We start from the raw sequence: 17,245 nt of genomic DNA on the forward strand, positions 1-17,245 counted from the left end.
GAATTGAAAATTGAATTTACTTCGGCATAGTTGAATAACAAGAGTTCAGTACATGGAAATGACATACAGAGAGTCTCAAACTCCATTGTTTCCTCCTTCTTATATAAATATCATTTGTTTAAAAGACCTCCGAAGAACAGACAAATCTCAACATAACACTGACTGTTACGTAACAGTCGGGATCATTAATATGTACGCCCCCAATATTTGCATATGCCAGCCCATGTTCAAGGCATTACACAAGGGCAGCCAGTATTAACGTCTGGATCTGTGCACAGCTGAATCATCAGACTAGGTAAGCAAGCAAGAACAATAGCGAAAAATGGCAGATGGAGCAATAATAACTGACATGATCCATGATATCATGATATTTTTAGTGATATTTGTAAATTGTCTTTCTAAATGTTTTGTTAGCATATTGCTAATGTACTGTTAAATGTGGTTAATCGTTTATTACTATATTCACTGAGTCATCGCTATTTTCATTATTAAACACTTGCAGTCTGTATAATTCATAAACACAACTTCATTCTTTATAAATCTCTCCAACAGTGTGTAATGTTAGCTTTAGCCACAGAGCACTATCAAACTCATTCAGAATCAAATGTAAACATCCAAATAAATACTGTACTCACATGATCTGATACATGCATGCAGTATGCATGATGAACATCTTGTAAAGATCCATTTTGAGGGTTATATTAGCTGTGTGAACTTTGTTTATGCACTGTTTTATAGTCGCGAGCCCCGTGGGCGGGGAGCGCGAGATTTAAAGGGGCCGCAGCCTGAATCGACGCATATTTAATGATGCCCCAAAATAGGCAGATACAAAAATGAATTAAAAAAAATCTATGGGGTATTTTGAGCTGAAACTTCACAGACACATTCAGGGGACACCTTAGACTTATATTACATCTTGTGAAAAAAACATTCTAGGGCACCTTTAATGATGTTTATATGTCTATGTGGTGTTTTTATATGCTTTAAAGGGATAGTTCACCCCAAAATGAAAATTCTGTCATCATTTACTCACACTCAGGTTATTGCAAACCTGTATACATTTATTTGTAGCGCTGAATGCAAAGGAAGACATTTTGAAGAAAGTTTGTAACAAGGCAGCTTTGGGCCACCACTGAAAATACTATGGAAGTCAATGGTGGCCCAAAGTGGCTAGGTTACAAGCTTTCTTTAAAATATCTCCCTTCATTTTTAACAGAACAAATATATTTATACAGGTTTGGAATAACTTGAAGGTGAGTAAATGATGACAGAATTTTCATTTTTTTGGTGAACTATCCCTTTAAGACAAATTTGAGCAAAATTCATAAGTCAACACCATTGCTGAGTATTTAACTGCAGTGAACCAAAGACAGTCTCATCAAAACCCAGTTTGAAATCGCCGGTGTTTCTGACGTCACAAACTACCTTGTAACCAATCATGTCAGTGTGTGGGCGGGCAATTCACTCTTCCATTTCTACTGAATCAGCTTCTGGTTCAAACATACAGTATATGGCTGAATTAAACCAGTATTTCAAGCGTTCACTACAGTAAAGTTAACTGTGGATCTCTGAGCTGGTGTGAGTGAGTGGAGGAGGGGCTAATTTGCACATGCATGACTAAATGAAGCAAGGGTGAAGAGTTACATTCAAGCTATTTTAAGGCATGAAGGTTTTTTTTTTTTTTTTTACAGGAAAAAACATGTAAATATGTAATTTTGATGAGCAAAGATGAGTTTTAAGGGATAAAATTATCGACTAAAGGGGGACTTTAAGGTGTAGGTGTTTGTAGATGAATATAAAAACTACACTAAAAATATATTATCATACATGAACATACCAACTGTTTATCTTACCCGGAAGGTTTTTCTAATGTTTGAAGGGCTGCTAAAAGTTCCCTGTAGAAGAAGAAGAAAAAATATTGAAATCCAGTGGCCTCAAAAGTATCTGGAATTAAACAACACTAAAATGTTTAAATATTAAACCAGGTATCATGCATTTCAAAAATAAAGCACTTTTCAAGGAAAAACTGCATCACAAAATGAGGCTTGTTAGGTTTTAGATTAATAAACAATATATTATTATTTTTTAATTGTTGACTTATCTGAAAACTCTCTAAAGTCATGGAAAATTAATATTTAAAGGGTAACACTTTACAATACGGTTCATTAGTTAACATTAGTTAACTACATTAGTTAACATGAACTAATAATGAACTGCACTTATACAGCATTTATTAATCTTTGTTAATGTTAATTTCAACATTTACTAATACATTATTAAAAGCTTGTTAACATTAGTTAATGCACTGTGAACTAACATGAACAAAGAATGAACAACTGTATTCTCATTAACTAACACTAACGAAGATTAGTAAATACAGTAACAAATGTATTGCTCATTGTTAGTTCATGTTAGTTAATCCATTAACTAATGTTTAACAAATGAACCGTATTGTAAACCATTGTTACCATTTAAAGTTAACCTGCTAACTTGAATCAGTCAATGAATAAGACAAACTGAAAGGAAGTTTGAAGAATGGATTCAAATTCTGAATGGAATCTGAATTTGAATGCAATTTCGTGTTTCTTTTTTATAAAATTATTACTTTCATTTTTCAAGGACACATTACATTGAACAAAAGTAACTATAAAAACATTTATAATGTTACAAAAGACTTCTTTTTCAAATAAATGCTGTTCTTTTGAACTTTCTATTCATCAAATAATCTTGAAAAACAATATTATGGTTTCCAGAAATATTAATCAGCACAACTGTTTTACAATATAATAATAAGAAAAGATTCTTGAGCAGCAAATCATCATATTAGAATGATTTCTGAAGGATCATGTGATACTGAAGACTGGAGTAATGATGCTAAAAATTTGATCGCAGGAATAAATTACTAATATTTTACAATATTACTTTATGTATTACTGTAATTTTCACCCTCACCCTAGTGAACATAAGAGACTTCTTTCAAAACTAACCATCAGTAATGTATATTGTAAGAATATATTATATTACAGTACTATTTTATATACATTTTTATATTTATAAATATGAGCTTGTACCTCTGACTCTCCGTAATGGTAAAAGCAGGAGTAATACAGTGTGGTGATGATTGGCATATTAAGGATAGACGCTTTTCTTGGGAACTTTCTAAAGATGTCTGTATCTGCCTTCTTGTCACTGGCCTGAAAAAACAAACACATTGAACACAACAATTCATTTCATTTCTATGAAACACGCTGTGATACATGTTTGGTAGAAGGCCTGCTTCATACACCATGTGACTAGCATATATTCACGCAAGTGGTCATATTGACAGATGGCAAAACTCACAGTGCAAGTGTGACAGTCCTGCACTGTGACCCAGCTCAGCTTTTTATCTTTGCCAAATGATGAACATTGAACAATGAACTGTGAAAACGCAGATTATCAACTAAATCTTTTGCAATTTAGGCTATATGAATAAACATATAATAATAACTTCTCCCCCATTGTTAGAAAAACATGTCTAGGGCTTGATGCAAGTTACAAATGCAATTTCTATTCAGTAAATCTGACTAAATCAAGACAATTATGCAGATCAGTTGCTGACAATTTGATTGTAAATGTGGTGTGCCTCATGCACTGAAACAGGATGTGCGAAACGGAAAACACTTGCACACTTGTACTTACACCTAACCAGACTATGTTCATTTTACACAATGTTTCAGATTGATTCACTTGTTCTTAGGTGCTATTATGCCAAAAGACAAACGTGAGTGTGCTTTTCACATTTTATAATCTAAGGAAACATCTGCCGTGAAACCCAATTTGAGAGAAGCCCATCCCGTGCACTTCCCTCTGTACAGGGTGACCCGTCACCTATCACACCACCCTCAGGAAAGAGGAAGAGTGGGGAGGTGAAGAGGAAACATTAACAGCTCTGTAAGGTGAGGCAGAAATAGAAACCTTTGTGTCATTTTTTGACAGTTAAACACTTTCTTGTATCATTGCTTAATATCCAGGAGATGAATATACGTCAGTGCTGTCATGCTTTCATTTTCCTTATAGTGCCTTTAATGCTTTTTCGCATATATCCTTTCATGTAGTGGGTAATATATTTCTGAATTTAAAAGGTCTGCAAAGTTTCAAAGATCAAAGTGCATGATACTGTCTCCCTAAATAAAGAATCAATTCTGAATTGCCTGCTTGAAACTATGTAGGTTTGTAACAAATTTGCATGATCTTCATTGGCTGCCCACGAACAACGTCTACTCTGACCCTCAAACACTATAGTTATAGCCGAGAATGTTTGGTTTGTGTTGTCGACATGTCGTTGTTTTCAGTGCTGCAAAAGCAAATCCACTTTGATGCACTTCCAAAGGATGAGGACTTGAACTGATGCAGTAAAACAGAGTACCAAGCGCTGAGGAAGCCTCCGGAGCTGAAGTTCAGATATAGTAATGGATGTTTCATTTCAGACACGCGCTGTAAGCAGCAGACCAATCACAACAGACTGGACCATCTGACCTATCAGAGGAGTGTAGGCTCTCAGAAAGGAAGGGTTTAGAGAAACAAAATCCTTTACTGAACTATTTCAAACACTGAAAAAAGAGATGATGCTGCAATTTATATTACAACACTCTACAATGCAAGTCACATATGTGACCAAATATCACAAGAGGTGACAAAAAAAATGTAATTGAGTTAGAGGCAAAAAATAAGTTTAGCTATCTCACACACACACACACACACGCACATACATGTGAGAGAAAGAGAGATCGCTTGTTAACCGAACTGTCACTGTCCCGATCGGACCAGTGCTGAGTCATCATGAACGTTTATCATTTGCATGCATTTTTAAGCCTTGCCAATTAAAAAATTCAAGCTATGCTATTTTACATTTGATACATTTCTATAATGTACTTAAAGGTGCTAAAGAGGATGTTTTGTTTTATACATTTTTGCAATATTACTTGAAACTGTCTTTACTAACTGATAAAAGACTATTTATTAGGTGCACTGAAAGGAATAATATTAATATACATCATCTGTGCACGAGGTAGGGCCTTAAAAACATCAGCCAATCGTTTACGCGATCATCGAGTAAACGATTGGCCCTCTGGCTTGTCAATCACTGCCGTGACGTTCCTTGTGAGAGACGCGCACGGCTGCGCGCTCCAGTAACTTTCCACACTCCACAGGCGCCGCATGCAATGTTTTTGTCAGGAGACAGGAGTAACAACTGCAGATTATGAGTTACCTGCGGTGTGTCCGACATAATGAATCCACGAACACGACACAGCGAATGCCGATGGTAAACACTCGTGTTCCAATACTCGTGCACAAATTTTTGGAGGCGTTCCCTCGAAATGAGCTGTGAAGGAGGGGGGTTGTTCTTATGCATGCACTCATTTCAAAAACTCACTAACAGTCTTTGGTTTCTCAGTCGACGAAAAGATCCTCTTTAGCACCTTTAAAGGATTAGTTCACTTTTAAATAAAATTTTCCCAATAATTTTACTCACCCCCATGTCATCCAAGATGTTCATGTCTTTCTTTCTTCAGTTGAAAAGAAATGAAGGTTTTTGATGAAATCATTCCAGGATTTTTCTCCTTATAGTGGACTTCACTAGAGCCCAAACGGTTCAAGGTCAAAATGTCAGTTTCAGTGCAGCTTCAAAGAGCTTTAAATGATACCAGACGAGGAATAAGAGTCTAATCTAGAGAAAAAAAAATTGATCATTTTTGAAAAAAATACAACTGTATATACTTTATAAACACAAATTATCGCCCTGAACGTGCTTCCGCTTTCTGTATTCTTCAAAGCTTATGCTGTATGTCCTACGCCTTCCCTATTCAACTTACGGAAAAAAACAGAACTATTCTACCTATTCTACTTGGGGCCTACGGAACGAACGCGGCGCCAGTTCTGTTTTTTTCCGTAAGTTGAATAGGGAAGGCGTAGGACATACAGCGTAAACTTTGAAGAATACGGAAAGTGGAAGTACATGCAAGACGATATTTTGTGTTTATAAAGCATACAGTTGTATTTTTTTCCGAAAATGAGCGATGGTTTCTCTAGCCCTTGTGCATTCAAAAAAAAAAGTTACACTTAGGTTAAAAATGGACAAAAATGTCCATGCCAAAAAACTGTCATAGAAATATGATTTATTAATATTTTTTTCCACTTTCACTGATGTCAATTTTTTAACCAGCATCTGTTCTATCCATAGATACCAAATATTCATTAATTTTAAGAACTTTAACCCTTTAAATGCTGGTTTGTTTACATAATGCCATAGGTGTTTTTTTATGAAAAAATTAAAAATAGTAGTTAATTTTCATAAACTAAATGCTAAGCAGAATTTTTTTTCTTTGCTTATTAGATTCTTGGGTGGGTCAATGAAGAACAACAACATTAATTTTGAGGCATTTATATTTTTTATGTAGTGTCAATTTTTTTAAAAAACTAACACTTAGGTTAAAAATGGACAAAAATGTCCATGCCAAAAAACTGTCATAGAAATATGATGTATTAATATTTTTTTCCACTTTCACTGATGTCAATTTTTTAACCAGCATCTGTTCTATCCATAGATACCAAACATTCATTCATTTTCAGAATTGTAACACTTTACAAATCGGTTTCTTTACATCCTCGGCTTCTAATGCACCCATGTGCTCAGTGTCAGTGGGCAGCACTAGTTTCAGAGCTTCCTCTGCTGAGTAACGTCTCTTCAAACAATGAAATGATCAACCCCTCAAGCACCACATATGTATAGGTTTGGCTGTGAGGACACCTGTGTGAACTCAAACTTTGTATAAAATCTACCAGACTAAAAAATCTGTATTTTCTTGTGGTGAAAACTAAAATAATGTGTTTAGGGGCTTCTGAACGTCTACTTCAAATTCAAGCGTAACTTTTATCTCCGTACAAAAACAATAACAAGTGAAAAAGTGCAATCAAAGGTTAAGATGTGTGTTTGGTCAAAAAGAAGAACCTTAAAGCCTTCTTTGACCTTTTTCATAGTTTTCACATGGCCCTATGACCCTGCCAAGGGTGTGACTCATACATGCAGTGGGATTTTTGATTGCCAGTATGATATAATTTCTTTCAAACTAATTACACAAATTAAATTTTCAGTAAACACCTGCAAACTACACTCTGACATCCTTACCAGTATACCCACACAATTATAGCTGCATTATTTTTCAAATTGACTTTATCATAGACTATAATATGCATAAGCAGAAAACACAAATAAAGCGAGTATTTCTTTTATAAGCCAAATTTGAAAATATGTCACAATCTAGTAAAAAATGGTAAAAATGTAAAATTTGAAGCCTTGCCGATAGAATGAATGCCTATTTGCAAATATTGTATCATTTTATAGTCAAATGGCCCTGGGTTAAAAAATTGCAGTTTTAATGGGTTTCAATGTGGACATTTTTGTCCTTAAGGTCCTAAGTGTGAGTATTTTTTGTACAGAGGGTAAAATTGATTTTTTGAAGGAAATGAGGGTAAAATATTAAAATTCCAATAAAAATAAACACCTGAGCCAAAATTCATGTAGATGGCATTAACAAAGGCACACTAATAACAAAAAACAAAACTGAAATGGACAAAAATGTCCATAAGGATGCACAAGGGCTAGATAAGACTCTTATTCCTCGTCTGGTATCATTTAAAGCGCTTTGAAGCTGCACTGAAACTGACATTTGGACCTTCAACCGTTTGGGCTCCAGTGAAGTCCACTATATGGAGAAAAATCCTGGAATGTTTTCCTCAAAAACCTTCATTTCTTTTCAACTGAAGAAAGAAAGACATGAACATCTTGGATGACATGGGGTGAGTAAATTATCAGGACATTTTATTTGAAAGTGAACTAATCCTTAAAAAATGCTCAATTTCCGTGCACAAATTTTGTACTTAATATACTAAAAATTCTTCTTTAGTACTTCTTAAGAACATCTAAGTGTACTCAACTGTGATATTTTGAGAGACCATGAAAAATGCTTTTAATATACTATCTCTGTATTTAAAAAAATTTATTTAGTTACTTATTTATACACTTGAACACAGTGGTAAATTATTTTTATATTATATTATATTATATTATATTATATTATATTATAAAATAACCAACACATTGGTTCAGTTATTTATATACTTACATTTGCAGTCAAAGTTTTGGAAACATTTCACTGATTCTCATGAACTTAAAAACCTTCAGATATATATATATATATATATATATATAAAAAATTAAAAACTGAAACTAAATTTTCTATTTTTTTAAATGGATGAATTTATTGGTCACTACATAATTTTCACAGTTCCAGTGGTGTTAGTTCATAGTTTTAATGACTATTATTCTACTATTATTATTATTCTATTAATGTGTATAAGCAAGGTAATAATAAACAACAGGCAGGTGTGTCTTTTGTCTAGTTGTGTATATGAGTGTTTGGACTCGTTCCCTCACCTCTACGATTATTTGCCTCTCGAGGAGTGTATAGTGGTCTTGAACGTGAGTGGCATCGTCTTGAGAAAAAGGAAGGCTGAGAAAAAACAACAAGACCACATGGATTCAGCATGTCATCAAATATAAGTGGAAGATGATTCTGAACTCTCGACTGAAAGATCACTACCTGAGGCAACTTTTGAGAAAGTCTCTTCTTCGGCCTTCATCCTTAATATTCAAGTGTTCCTTATACTGCGTCAGCTGTTTCAAATACAAAGGGAGTTTTTAAAAACAGAAACGTCACTGCAAAAAATTTCATCAGAATGTCCAACTTCCTCTCCTTTCACTTTATACTAAAACAATGATAGTGATGACACAAAAGCAGAATTCTTCCTCTTTTCACTTCTATAAAGCCATAAATTAATTCCAGACGTCATTAACCCTCTATGACAACATAGGGTAAAAAGTACCATTTTTTCCTACTAGAAACACTTAAATATAATCAACATTAAATTTAGCAATATATTAATACACACATATATATATGACATCTTGTCAAAGTACTTTTTAATCTAGATGTCAGGAACATCGGTTTACATTTCACAAGGGAGAATATGGCACTGCAGCACATGTGTAAGCATGAAAGAGGAAGTAATTGCTTTTCCATTAGTTAATACTGGGCTCTCCCCTCCTGATGAAGAAAGGTCTCAGGAATTGGGAGGTGCATTGTTTGGAACAAGACCAGTTTGGTCATACCGTCTGGAGGCAACACTGTACCACAGAGGGTTAAATAAGCATTGGTCATGTGTATACTGACGTGTGTACAAGCTGTGACAGGTGTTCAATGAGGATATCAGTGCAGTACCTACCGCCATATCTTCTGTCCTGCCAAGAGCCCTAAAACACAGTCAGTTAGAGTCAGTTATTCAAATAAAAAACAATACAACCCTTCAAATCAAATAACCAATGCAAATATATGGAGAGATGCCAACCATCCCTGCACTGAAAGATCATCGACAAAACTTAACATGATACTCATTAAGAGCGGAAACTTACTTCAGTAACTCCACTAAAAGCTTCTGTTCTCCCATCTCTTTTAAATAGTGAACGTAATGACGCAAAGCCACGTCTCTCGCCATTAACTCTCGAAAGAGGATTTCTAGAACGATGATAAAAAAACATGATGTTCTAGAAAATATTCTGCAATTCAGAAGAACTGGTGAGTAATGACAGATCACGAAACATCTCACCTTTACTTAAAGACTTTTTTAAATATATCAGGACCTGCAGATGGAGAATGTAACAGATCAGTGAATAAACAGCATAAATAAACTGTTCCCGCTAAAATGAGTCATTGTAAAGTCACGGCAGAGCTTCCATATAGGCTTAATGTGGGAAGTGTGGCTCACAGCAGTGATGACGTTCCCATCATAAGCAGCGACCGCTTCATCCAGCAGCAGAAGTTTGTCCTGAAGAGAGCGGAACTTTTCCAGGGAAAATGCCTGTAACATAATCATTTCAATAAGATGCAAAAATCATCTTTTTCCATTGACAGTCGTTAAAAAGTAGCCATGTATTCTGACGAAATGCATGTTTTTTGCAATTTATGACTAATATTTCATTATGTTACGGTATATTTTACCGGTCTGTGATTCTTTTTTGGAGGGCTCATGTGAAATGTAGGGTCCTCCACCTACTTATCAACGGCTATTGAGAATGGAAATAAACGAATGGCTTTATCTAGTTAAAACAGGCCTCCTGACTTCACCTTTAAATGGACTCTCTAGGGCAATATAGATATAATTCACAGCTCTTTGCTGCCCCCTACCCGTCCTTTCTGCATTCTCCTCACAGTTTCCTCTGGACTCAGGTCGCTGACAAAATCCTACAGGCATTTAGAAAACAAGTCAATGTTAGAAATTAGTGAAAAAAAAAAAAAAAAAAAAAATTAAATTACACATTTTTACCCGTTCAAGCATTTTTTTGGAAGAAATTAATATTTTTATCCAGCAAGGATGCAGCAAGCTGAGCAAAAATGACAGTAAAGACAGTGTTATAAAAGATTTCTAGATTATACTTTGTCATTAATTCTGTCATTAATTATTCACCTTCATGTCGTTTCACACCTGTAAGACCTTCGTTTATCTTCAGAACAAAAATTTGGTTATTTTTTTGATGAAATCTGAACTTTTTTTTTTATCTCCCATAGAAAGCAACAAAAATTCCACATTCAGGGTCCACAAAGGTACTAAAGACATTGTTAAAACAGTCATGTGACTGCAGTGGTTCAACCTTAATGTTATGAAGAGACGAGAATACTTTTTGTGCGCAAAAACAAAACAGAAATAACGACTTTATTCAACAATCTCTTCTGTGTCATTCTCATACGTTTACATCCAGCGCTTCTGGGTTCTACATCAGAACGCAGATCCATTTTTCCATTGATGTATGGAAAAGGAAACCAACAATAAACTAAACTACAGAAAATTAGATTTTTTTTAATCTCTGAATGCTGAAACAGAGTTTCAGGACAGCAGTTCATGCAGTCTTAAGAGTTGTGCTACCTAATGCGCAGTTGCTATCTGAAGTGTAGCCTATATATAATTTGTAAAGTGTAGAATTACAAATACATTTAACGTAATATGTTTTTATTTCGCTCTGATATAATCAGCTTTCCAGAGTCATATGCACACGTCTAATTCTGATGACGAGATTCAGTTGTTGAATAGTTCTTATTTTTGTTTTGTTTTTTCGCACAAAAAGTATTCTGGTCTCTTCATAACATTAAGGTTGAACCACTGCAGTCACATGACTGTTTTAACGATGTCTTTAGTACCTTTCTGGACCTTGAATGTGGTAATTTTGTTGCTTTCTATGAGTTTATTCTGATTTCATAAGTAATAGCTAAATCTTACGGGTGCATGAGGGTGAGTAATTAATGACAGAAATTACATTTTTGGGTGAACTAAACCTTTAAAGTGTCCTTTGTACAGTGTAATTACACATTTAAGTACTGAGTAATATGAATTGACTACATGTACTTACTATATAGGGTTAGAATTAAGCCCAAAGTATACTTCACTTTTTACGCGCAGGTCGCAAGTGCACATTTAATTTTTTTGCAGTAATTAGTTTCTCCACAAGGTGGCAATCATGCCCTGGGGGCGTGGATTCACAAGGTAGTCAAAGAAAAACTGCATAAACAGAACAGACCGGAACACATGCAAGCTACAGCGACAATGGAGGCCTACATAGACGAGAGATTGTGTGAAGAGGTTAGAGTACCCTCATTTGTTCAACTCTAGCATGAAAGAACAGAAAGATGTTTACATGGGTTGTAACTTGTGGAGAGAGATTGCTCAAAAGTGCGTTGAACGCCTGAGTACGAGTACGAGTCAAATGAAATATACGTTCCAAGGCTGTGCATTCAACTGTAAAAAGTATTGCCAGGACTTAAGGATATGGTTTAGGGTTAGTTGCATATAATTATGCATAATTTACTGGTATTACTATAGTAAGTACATGTAGCGTGTAACAATGACACTAAAATAAAGTGTTAATGAATTCTATTTAAAATAAATGCTGTTTGATCTTTCTATTCATCAAAGAATGCTAAAAAAATGCATCACGGTTTCCATAAAAATATGTTTTCAACATTGATAAAAATCAGAAATGTTTCTTGAGCATCAAATCATCATATCAGAATGATTTCTGTAGGATCATGTGACACTGAAGACTGGAGTAATGATGCTGAAAATTCAGCTTTGATCACAGGAATACATCACATTTTAAAAGATACTAAAATAGAAAACAGTTATTTTAAATTGTAATAATAATATTTCACAATATTACTGTTTTACTGTATTATTGATCAAATGAAAGCAGCATATGCATTACCTTCCCATCTGACTTGGGTTTCCTGAGCGCCGGTGCATATGTTCTAGTAGATGTGTCACTAAAAGCTAGAAAACAGTGAACAAAACACTTCATTATAACACAAGGAATTTAGACTTAAATCATCCTAAATGCTTCACTGACTTGAACTTACACTCAGAGAAGGACTGGAAAGCACCAGATTTGCTCTTTGCTGAGGGAATACAAACAGAATCAGATTATAATAATTAAACTTAAACATTCAAGCACTATACATATATTACCTTTAAACAGGGAGCTGAGGGAATATCCAGACCCTTGTTTGGACAATGAAGGAGTGGTGTCTATTTTGGGAAAGCTCTGCTCACTCCCTGAACGGATACTGGACGCAGTTTCCTTGACCGACCAAGAGATGCCTTCACACAAACAAAAACTGATGAGCATCCAGCTGAGCTACAAACTGTGACGACAGTCAGAGAGATCAGAGAGAAGACTGCGTACTTCCCACAGGCTCCCCGCTCCAGCTGACCCTCTCAACATCATCATCGTCATCATCATCATCGTCACCCACCAGGATGCTGTTCACGGCCCGCTTGGACTCCTTCAGCTGGGAAATAACAACACAACAAAGTCTGAATCAACTGAGGGACACAAAGAGGTGCTAGCAGACATTTGTTAAAGGCACAGTATGTAATTTTAACCACTAGAGGTCGCTTATTCAAAACAAAGGTGTAGCTTGATGACGCCTTGATTTCGTTGAATTATGGGAGATGTTGTCTTCACGTCTACAGCTGGTGGAAAAGAATCCGACAGGACTCGGGCATGAGATTATTAACGTTACTGTAGTATGAAGCAGAGCAGGCGAGTGTTGTTGGTGCTGAACGAGGCCGCTGGAGCGATTGCTAATGAGAGACGAGCGCGACACATGCCTCGAGAGCAGCGGGACTTTTATTATGCCACAGTCGAGCTCTTTTCCTTGTACTTACATTATGTATGTGGGGTAACGCAGCACTGTTTATCATATTAGATACATTTGTGTGTTGAAAGTTGTTATAACGTTACTCTGTGAATTTGCTCGGCGGCTGCTGTGAGACACTTGTTGCACACTGTAGTAAGCTAGATCGATATTAGTCATGGTAAAACATGGTACTCGCTGTAAATCAAAAAAATTAGATTTATTCAATAAGACTTGCTGTGTTGAGCTATATAACGTGATTCGTTTTCTGTTGACAAATGTATCCAAATTTGTCTAATAAAACACATAATATATTAAAGCATCTTTATTGTTTCTGTTGTTTCTACTAAATAAAACTGGAAACTGAGGGAAACACGGATATGACGTCATTGATAGGCGACGGTTAAAATTGCTTATTTCTCTGGATTTAAGCATTCTTGGAAATATCTGGGATAATTTAAGTATTCCAGTCAACAAAATATATAGGGTACAACGAGGCTAAAGGCGCCTTTGATTTTATTTTCCTCTAAACCACAAAAACTTGCTGCAGCACTTTCCTAAATATCCACTTTTCAAAATGCACGTGCAAATTTGTCTGATCCTCGCGGGCAGCAACGCAAAGCTGATTCTGAGGTAGTTTGATCTGATATTTGATGTTTTTTAAAATGTTGTTGATTTAAGTTAATGAGAATCTATTAAATTAATGTTTGTATTTTCAGACAAAGGTTTTCTTAATGATTTTCAGTTTTGTTCAAGGTAATCCAAGCACAGTTTTTCAATAATGGAAGAATATGTAAAAGTATGGTATTTAGGGTAAAAAGCACCGCTGATGTTGGGGCAAAAGGCACAATAATTAACATGATAATGAACAGCAGACTGACTTTTCCATTTGTTGATAAGACATGGTTAGATTCACATAGCAAATATCATATATCAAATTGGGTATCCATCTTAGAGATAATCGCCATATTTATGAAACAATCATATTTTAAAATATATTATTCATATCAGCATAACATAATTTATTGTTACTACTGTAAATCTATATTAAATATGCTATTACGGGATCTCCTTCAATGCTTTCAGAATCTTTACTTTTTAAAATAATTTTGTTTCTGTATTTCTGTATTTTTAAAATCTATTTTATATATAAAAATATATATCACACAGGCTTATTTTAATGACAGTATATTTAATGAACAAAAATGAATTCTTTTATTTTTAAAAATAAACAAAAATAGTACAAACTTTGCTAAAGTGATTCTTTTGAACAAGTATTAAATGAGTCATTATTAAAAAACATATTATTTTAGCCGAAGTATTTGTATGACTGCGGTGTGCCTTTTACCCCACCACCTCATACATTTATAAGATTTTTAAACAAAATTAACCAACTTATGATTTTGTTTTCACACAAAATATGTTGCTCCATCAATGTTCAATACAAACATATATATTTTTTCCTGCAATCATACACTTTGAGAGTAGTGAAAAGCACAATTTTTCTGAAGGTGTGCCTTTAGCCCTGTTGTACCCTAACATTGTTCTAGTGGTTTTTGGATAATTTAATCTAAAAATCCTACATATTGTGCCTTTAATACAAACATTGTACAAAATGATTAACACAAAATAAATATTAAATGTAAAAATAGGTCAAATATTGTTTAAATAACTTCTAAATAATCTTCTTTTATTGTAACATACATAAAGTATGTTCTAGGGAGATTTTCCTCACCAATGTCACCATTTAATTTACTCATTTTAATTTATTCACCTTCATTTACTGAAAAGATGCTTTTAAAACTTGATTTGAAAATGTGCATATGCATTCTAATATGTATTTCTTTGGTCATTAAATATAACATTTCAGTGTTTGCTTTGGCTAAAACAGCTCGCTGTTTAATTTGAGAAAGAATATGTTGTTTTTATAATCTGGTTTTAGGGCTGCATGAGCTCTGTATGAGCTCTGAGCTCCACACAAACACACTGAACTCACTCGAGAAAACTCATCATCATCATCATCAAAGGTGAAGGCTCTGAATTTGGAGCTGTTCCAGTACTCATCATCCTCAGGTTTGGCCCGTGACATCTGAAAACACACAGAAATGAGACTGCAGGTCTCTGTGTTTATTGACAGTGATCTGTCAGCTGCTAGTAAACATGTCTCTTCTGTATTTATCTACACAGGCTCTCATATCTTAATCTGCCAAAATGGCATTTTGGGATTCACTAAGATTGTAATCTGTAAGAAGTATTCTTTTAATATGCATTAATGTTATTTTGCAAAAATAGTAGTATGGTTTTATAATCACCATACACTTACCTTCGAATTATTACAGTGAGAAGCGACACATGAAACGTCAGATTTCTTTCCTACCACTTCCTGGTTTCAATATGTCGACTCGTCAAAATAAAAGTCCGATTTTTATAGATATTACTGCTGTCAGTAGGCTATGGTATGGACTAGGTGCACGGGGCCGCCATTTTGGATTTTCGGCCAGTGAGTGTACGCATATACACTTCCGGTTTCGCTTTATGTCGCTTAGTTGTTTTTATATCACTTAAAAACAACTAAGATATAGTACAATCACATGAGCCAATGGCATTTAAATGCATGCATGCATGGGTTAGAATACATTAACTCATGGTGCATATGCATATACAATGGCAATAATGCCTGTGAATATACAACTACGATTAGAGTTTTCTTCATAAAATGCCTTGTGAACATTAACACGTTTGCCCTGTGATATTTATTTCCATATTTCGCAATTCTGAGCATATATTTTCACTTATCTACATCAATTGCTCCATCAATATGATTGATGGATCCGAAATGGTCAATATTCATATTCATGCACTTTTATTAATATTTATTTTAATCATTTATGGCTTATGATTTATCAGTTTTACTTTTGCTTTCATATATTCATGTATACTTTATATATTAATTCTTATCATATTTTCAAGTATTCACTTGTGATTGTACCCTTATGGTTATTTTATATATAAGAGTATGATTTCTATGTTCAGTTGTTCTTCAAGCGTTCCAGTGTGACAGGTCACGCTGACACGTTTGTGGTTAGACATTGGATGCCAGCAGAATTAACCATTTGAATTTGAATCTGATCAAAATATTTCTGTTATTTTTCCTGATGACATTTAAAAGGGTGACATTTGCAAAATTCCCCAAAGGGGGTCAAAACAACTTTTTTCTCTATTTTTGACACTGGACCAGTAGATGACGTAATGGGTGAAATTAACCTTTTCTTTTAGAACAAAAACATCAATTTGAGTGGGATGTAAATTTCCCTATATGCTCATGGTATAAAGCTGACCAAGTCATTGATAATTCAGCTTTTTCCTCCTTTGCTCTCCTTTGCTCCTACTTCTTGTCTCTTATCTGCAAATGTCATAAGTATTGATCTTTTTGATCTTCACCTATTAGATACAATACTCTGGATTATACAATACTCTAAATTTTACAATACTCTAAATTTTACTATTAACTATTGACTAATACTTTGTGATGGTTATTTTACCTTTTAGTGTTATTAAGTATTTTCATTATCGATTAAAGTTTGCGTGTGAGGCTAAATTTAATTGTAATGAATAAATAATTTTTCATCAACTTTATCATCTGCCTGGATCTCATTTTCACGAGTTTTTGCATCAATGATCATAGCTACTTTACGATTTATTTCCAATTATCTTTTTAGATAAAAACAAGGGCTGTGAAAAGATTGTGATTAATTTACATTTTTAATTGTAGCACAAACAGTTTAATATAGATAGCCTAAGTTTTTTTTCCCATAGTACGAACTGTTGATTAGACGAGACAGATTTATGCAACAGATGCTCTTTACTCGTCTCATTTGAACTAAATAAATGCAGTAATTAATAGAAATGCACAGGGGAAATACAAAGAAAAATTCTGCATTTAAATTACAGCTACTAATAAT

General features: G+C 34.4%; 1 protein-coding gene across 1 annotated transcript in view; it reads right to left on the minus strand.

Annotated features, from left to right (window-relative positions):
- vipas39 (VPS33B interacting protein, apical-basolateral polarity regulator, spe-39 homolog) overlaps positions 1-15,704 on the minus strand; it is a 17,136-nt gene extending 1,432 nt beyond the window's left edge. The window contains exons 1-15 of the mRNA XM_067384849.1: positions 15,607-15,704; positions 15,280-15,372; positions 12,830-12,935; positions 12,613-12,744; positions 12,504-12,542; positions 12,353-12,417; positions 10,284-10,340; positions 9,865-9,957; positions 9,706-9,739; positions 9,512-9,614; positions 9,325-9,352; positions 8,643-8,716; positions 8,477-8,552; positions 3,072-3,194; positions 1,854-1,895 (exon numbers count right to left, since the gene is read on the minus strand). Coding sequence (XP_067240950.1) covers positions 1,854-1,895; positions 3,072-3,194; positions 8,477-8,552; positions 8,643-8,716; positions 9,325-9,352; positions 9,512-9,614; positions 9,706-9,739; positions 9,865-9,957; positions 10,284-10,340; positions 12,353-12,417; positions 12,504-12,542; positions 12,613-12,744; positions 12,830-12,935; positions 15,280-15,372 — 1,065 coding nt within the window. The 5' untranslated portion in view covers positions 15,607-15,704. The remainder of the gene's footprint in view (positions 1-1,853; positions 1,896-3,071; positions 3,195-8,476; positions 8,553-8,642; positions 8,717-9,324; positions 9,353-9,511; positions 9,615-9,705; positions 9,740-9,864; positions 9,958-10,283; positions 10,341-12,352; positions 12,418-12,503; positions 12,543-12,612; positions 12,745-12,829; positions 12,936-15,279; positions 15,373-15,606) is intronic.
- Positions 15,705-17,245: the final 1,541 nt, after the last annotated feature.

Source organism: Chanodichthys erythropterus, chromosome 4 (genome assembly GCF_024489055.1).
Source record: "Chanodichthys erythropterus isolate Z2021 chromosome 4, ASM2448905v1, whole genome shotgun sequence".
NCBI classification, from domain to species: domain Eukaryota; kingdom Metazoa; phylum Chordata; class Actinopteri; order Cypriniformes; family Xenocyprididae; genus Chanodichthys; species Chanodichthys erythropterus.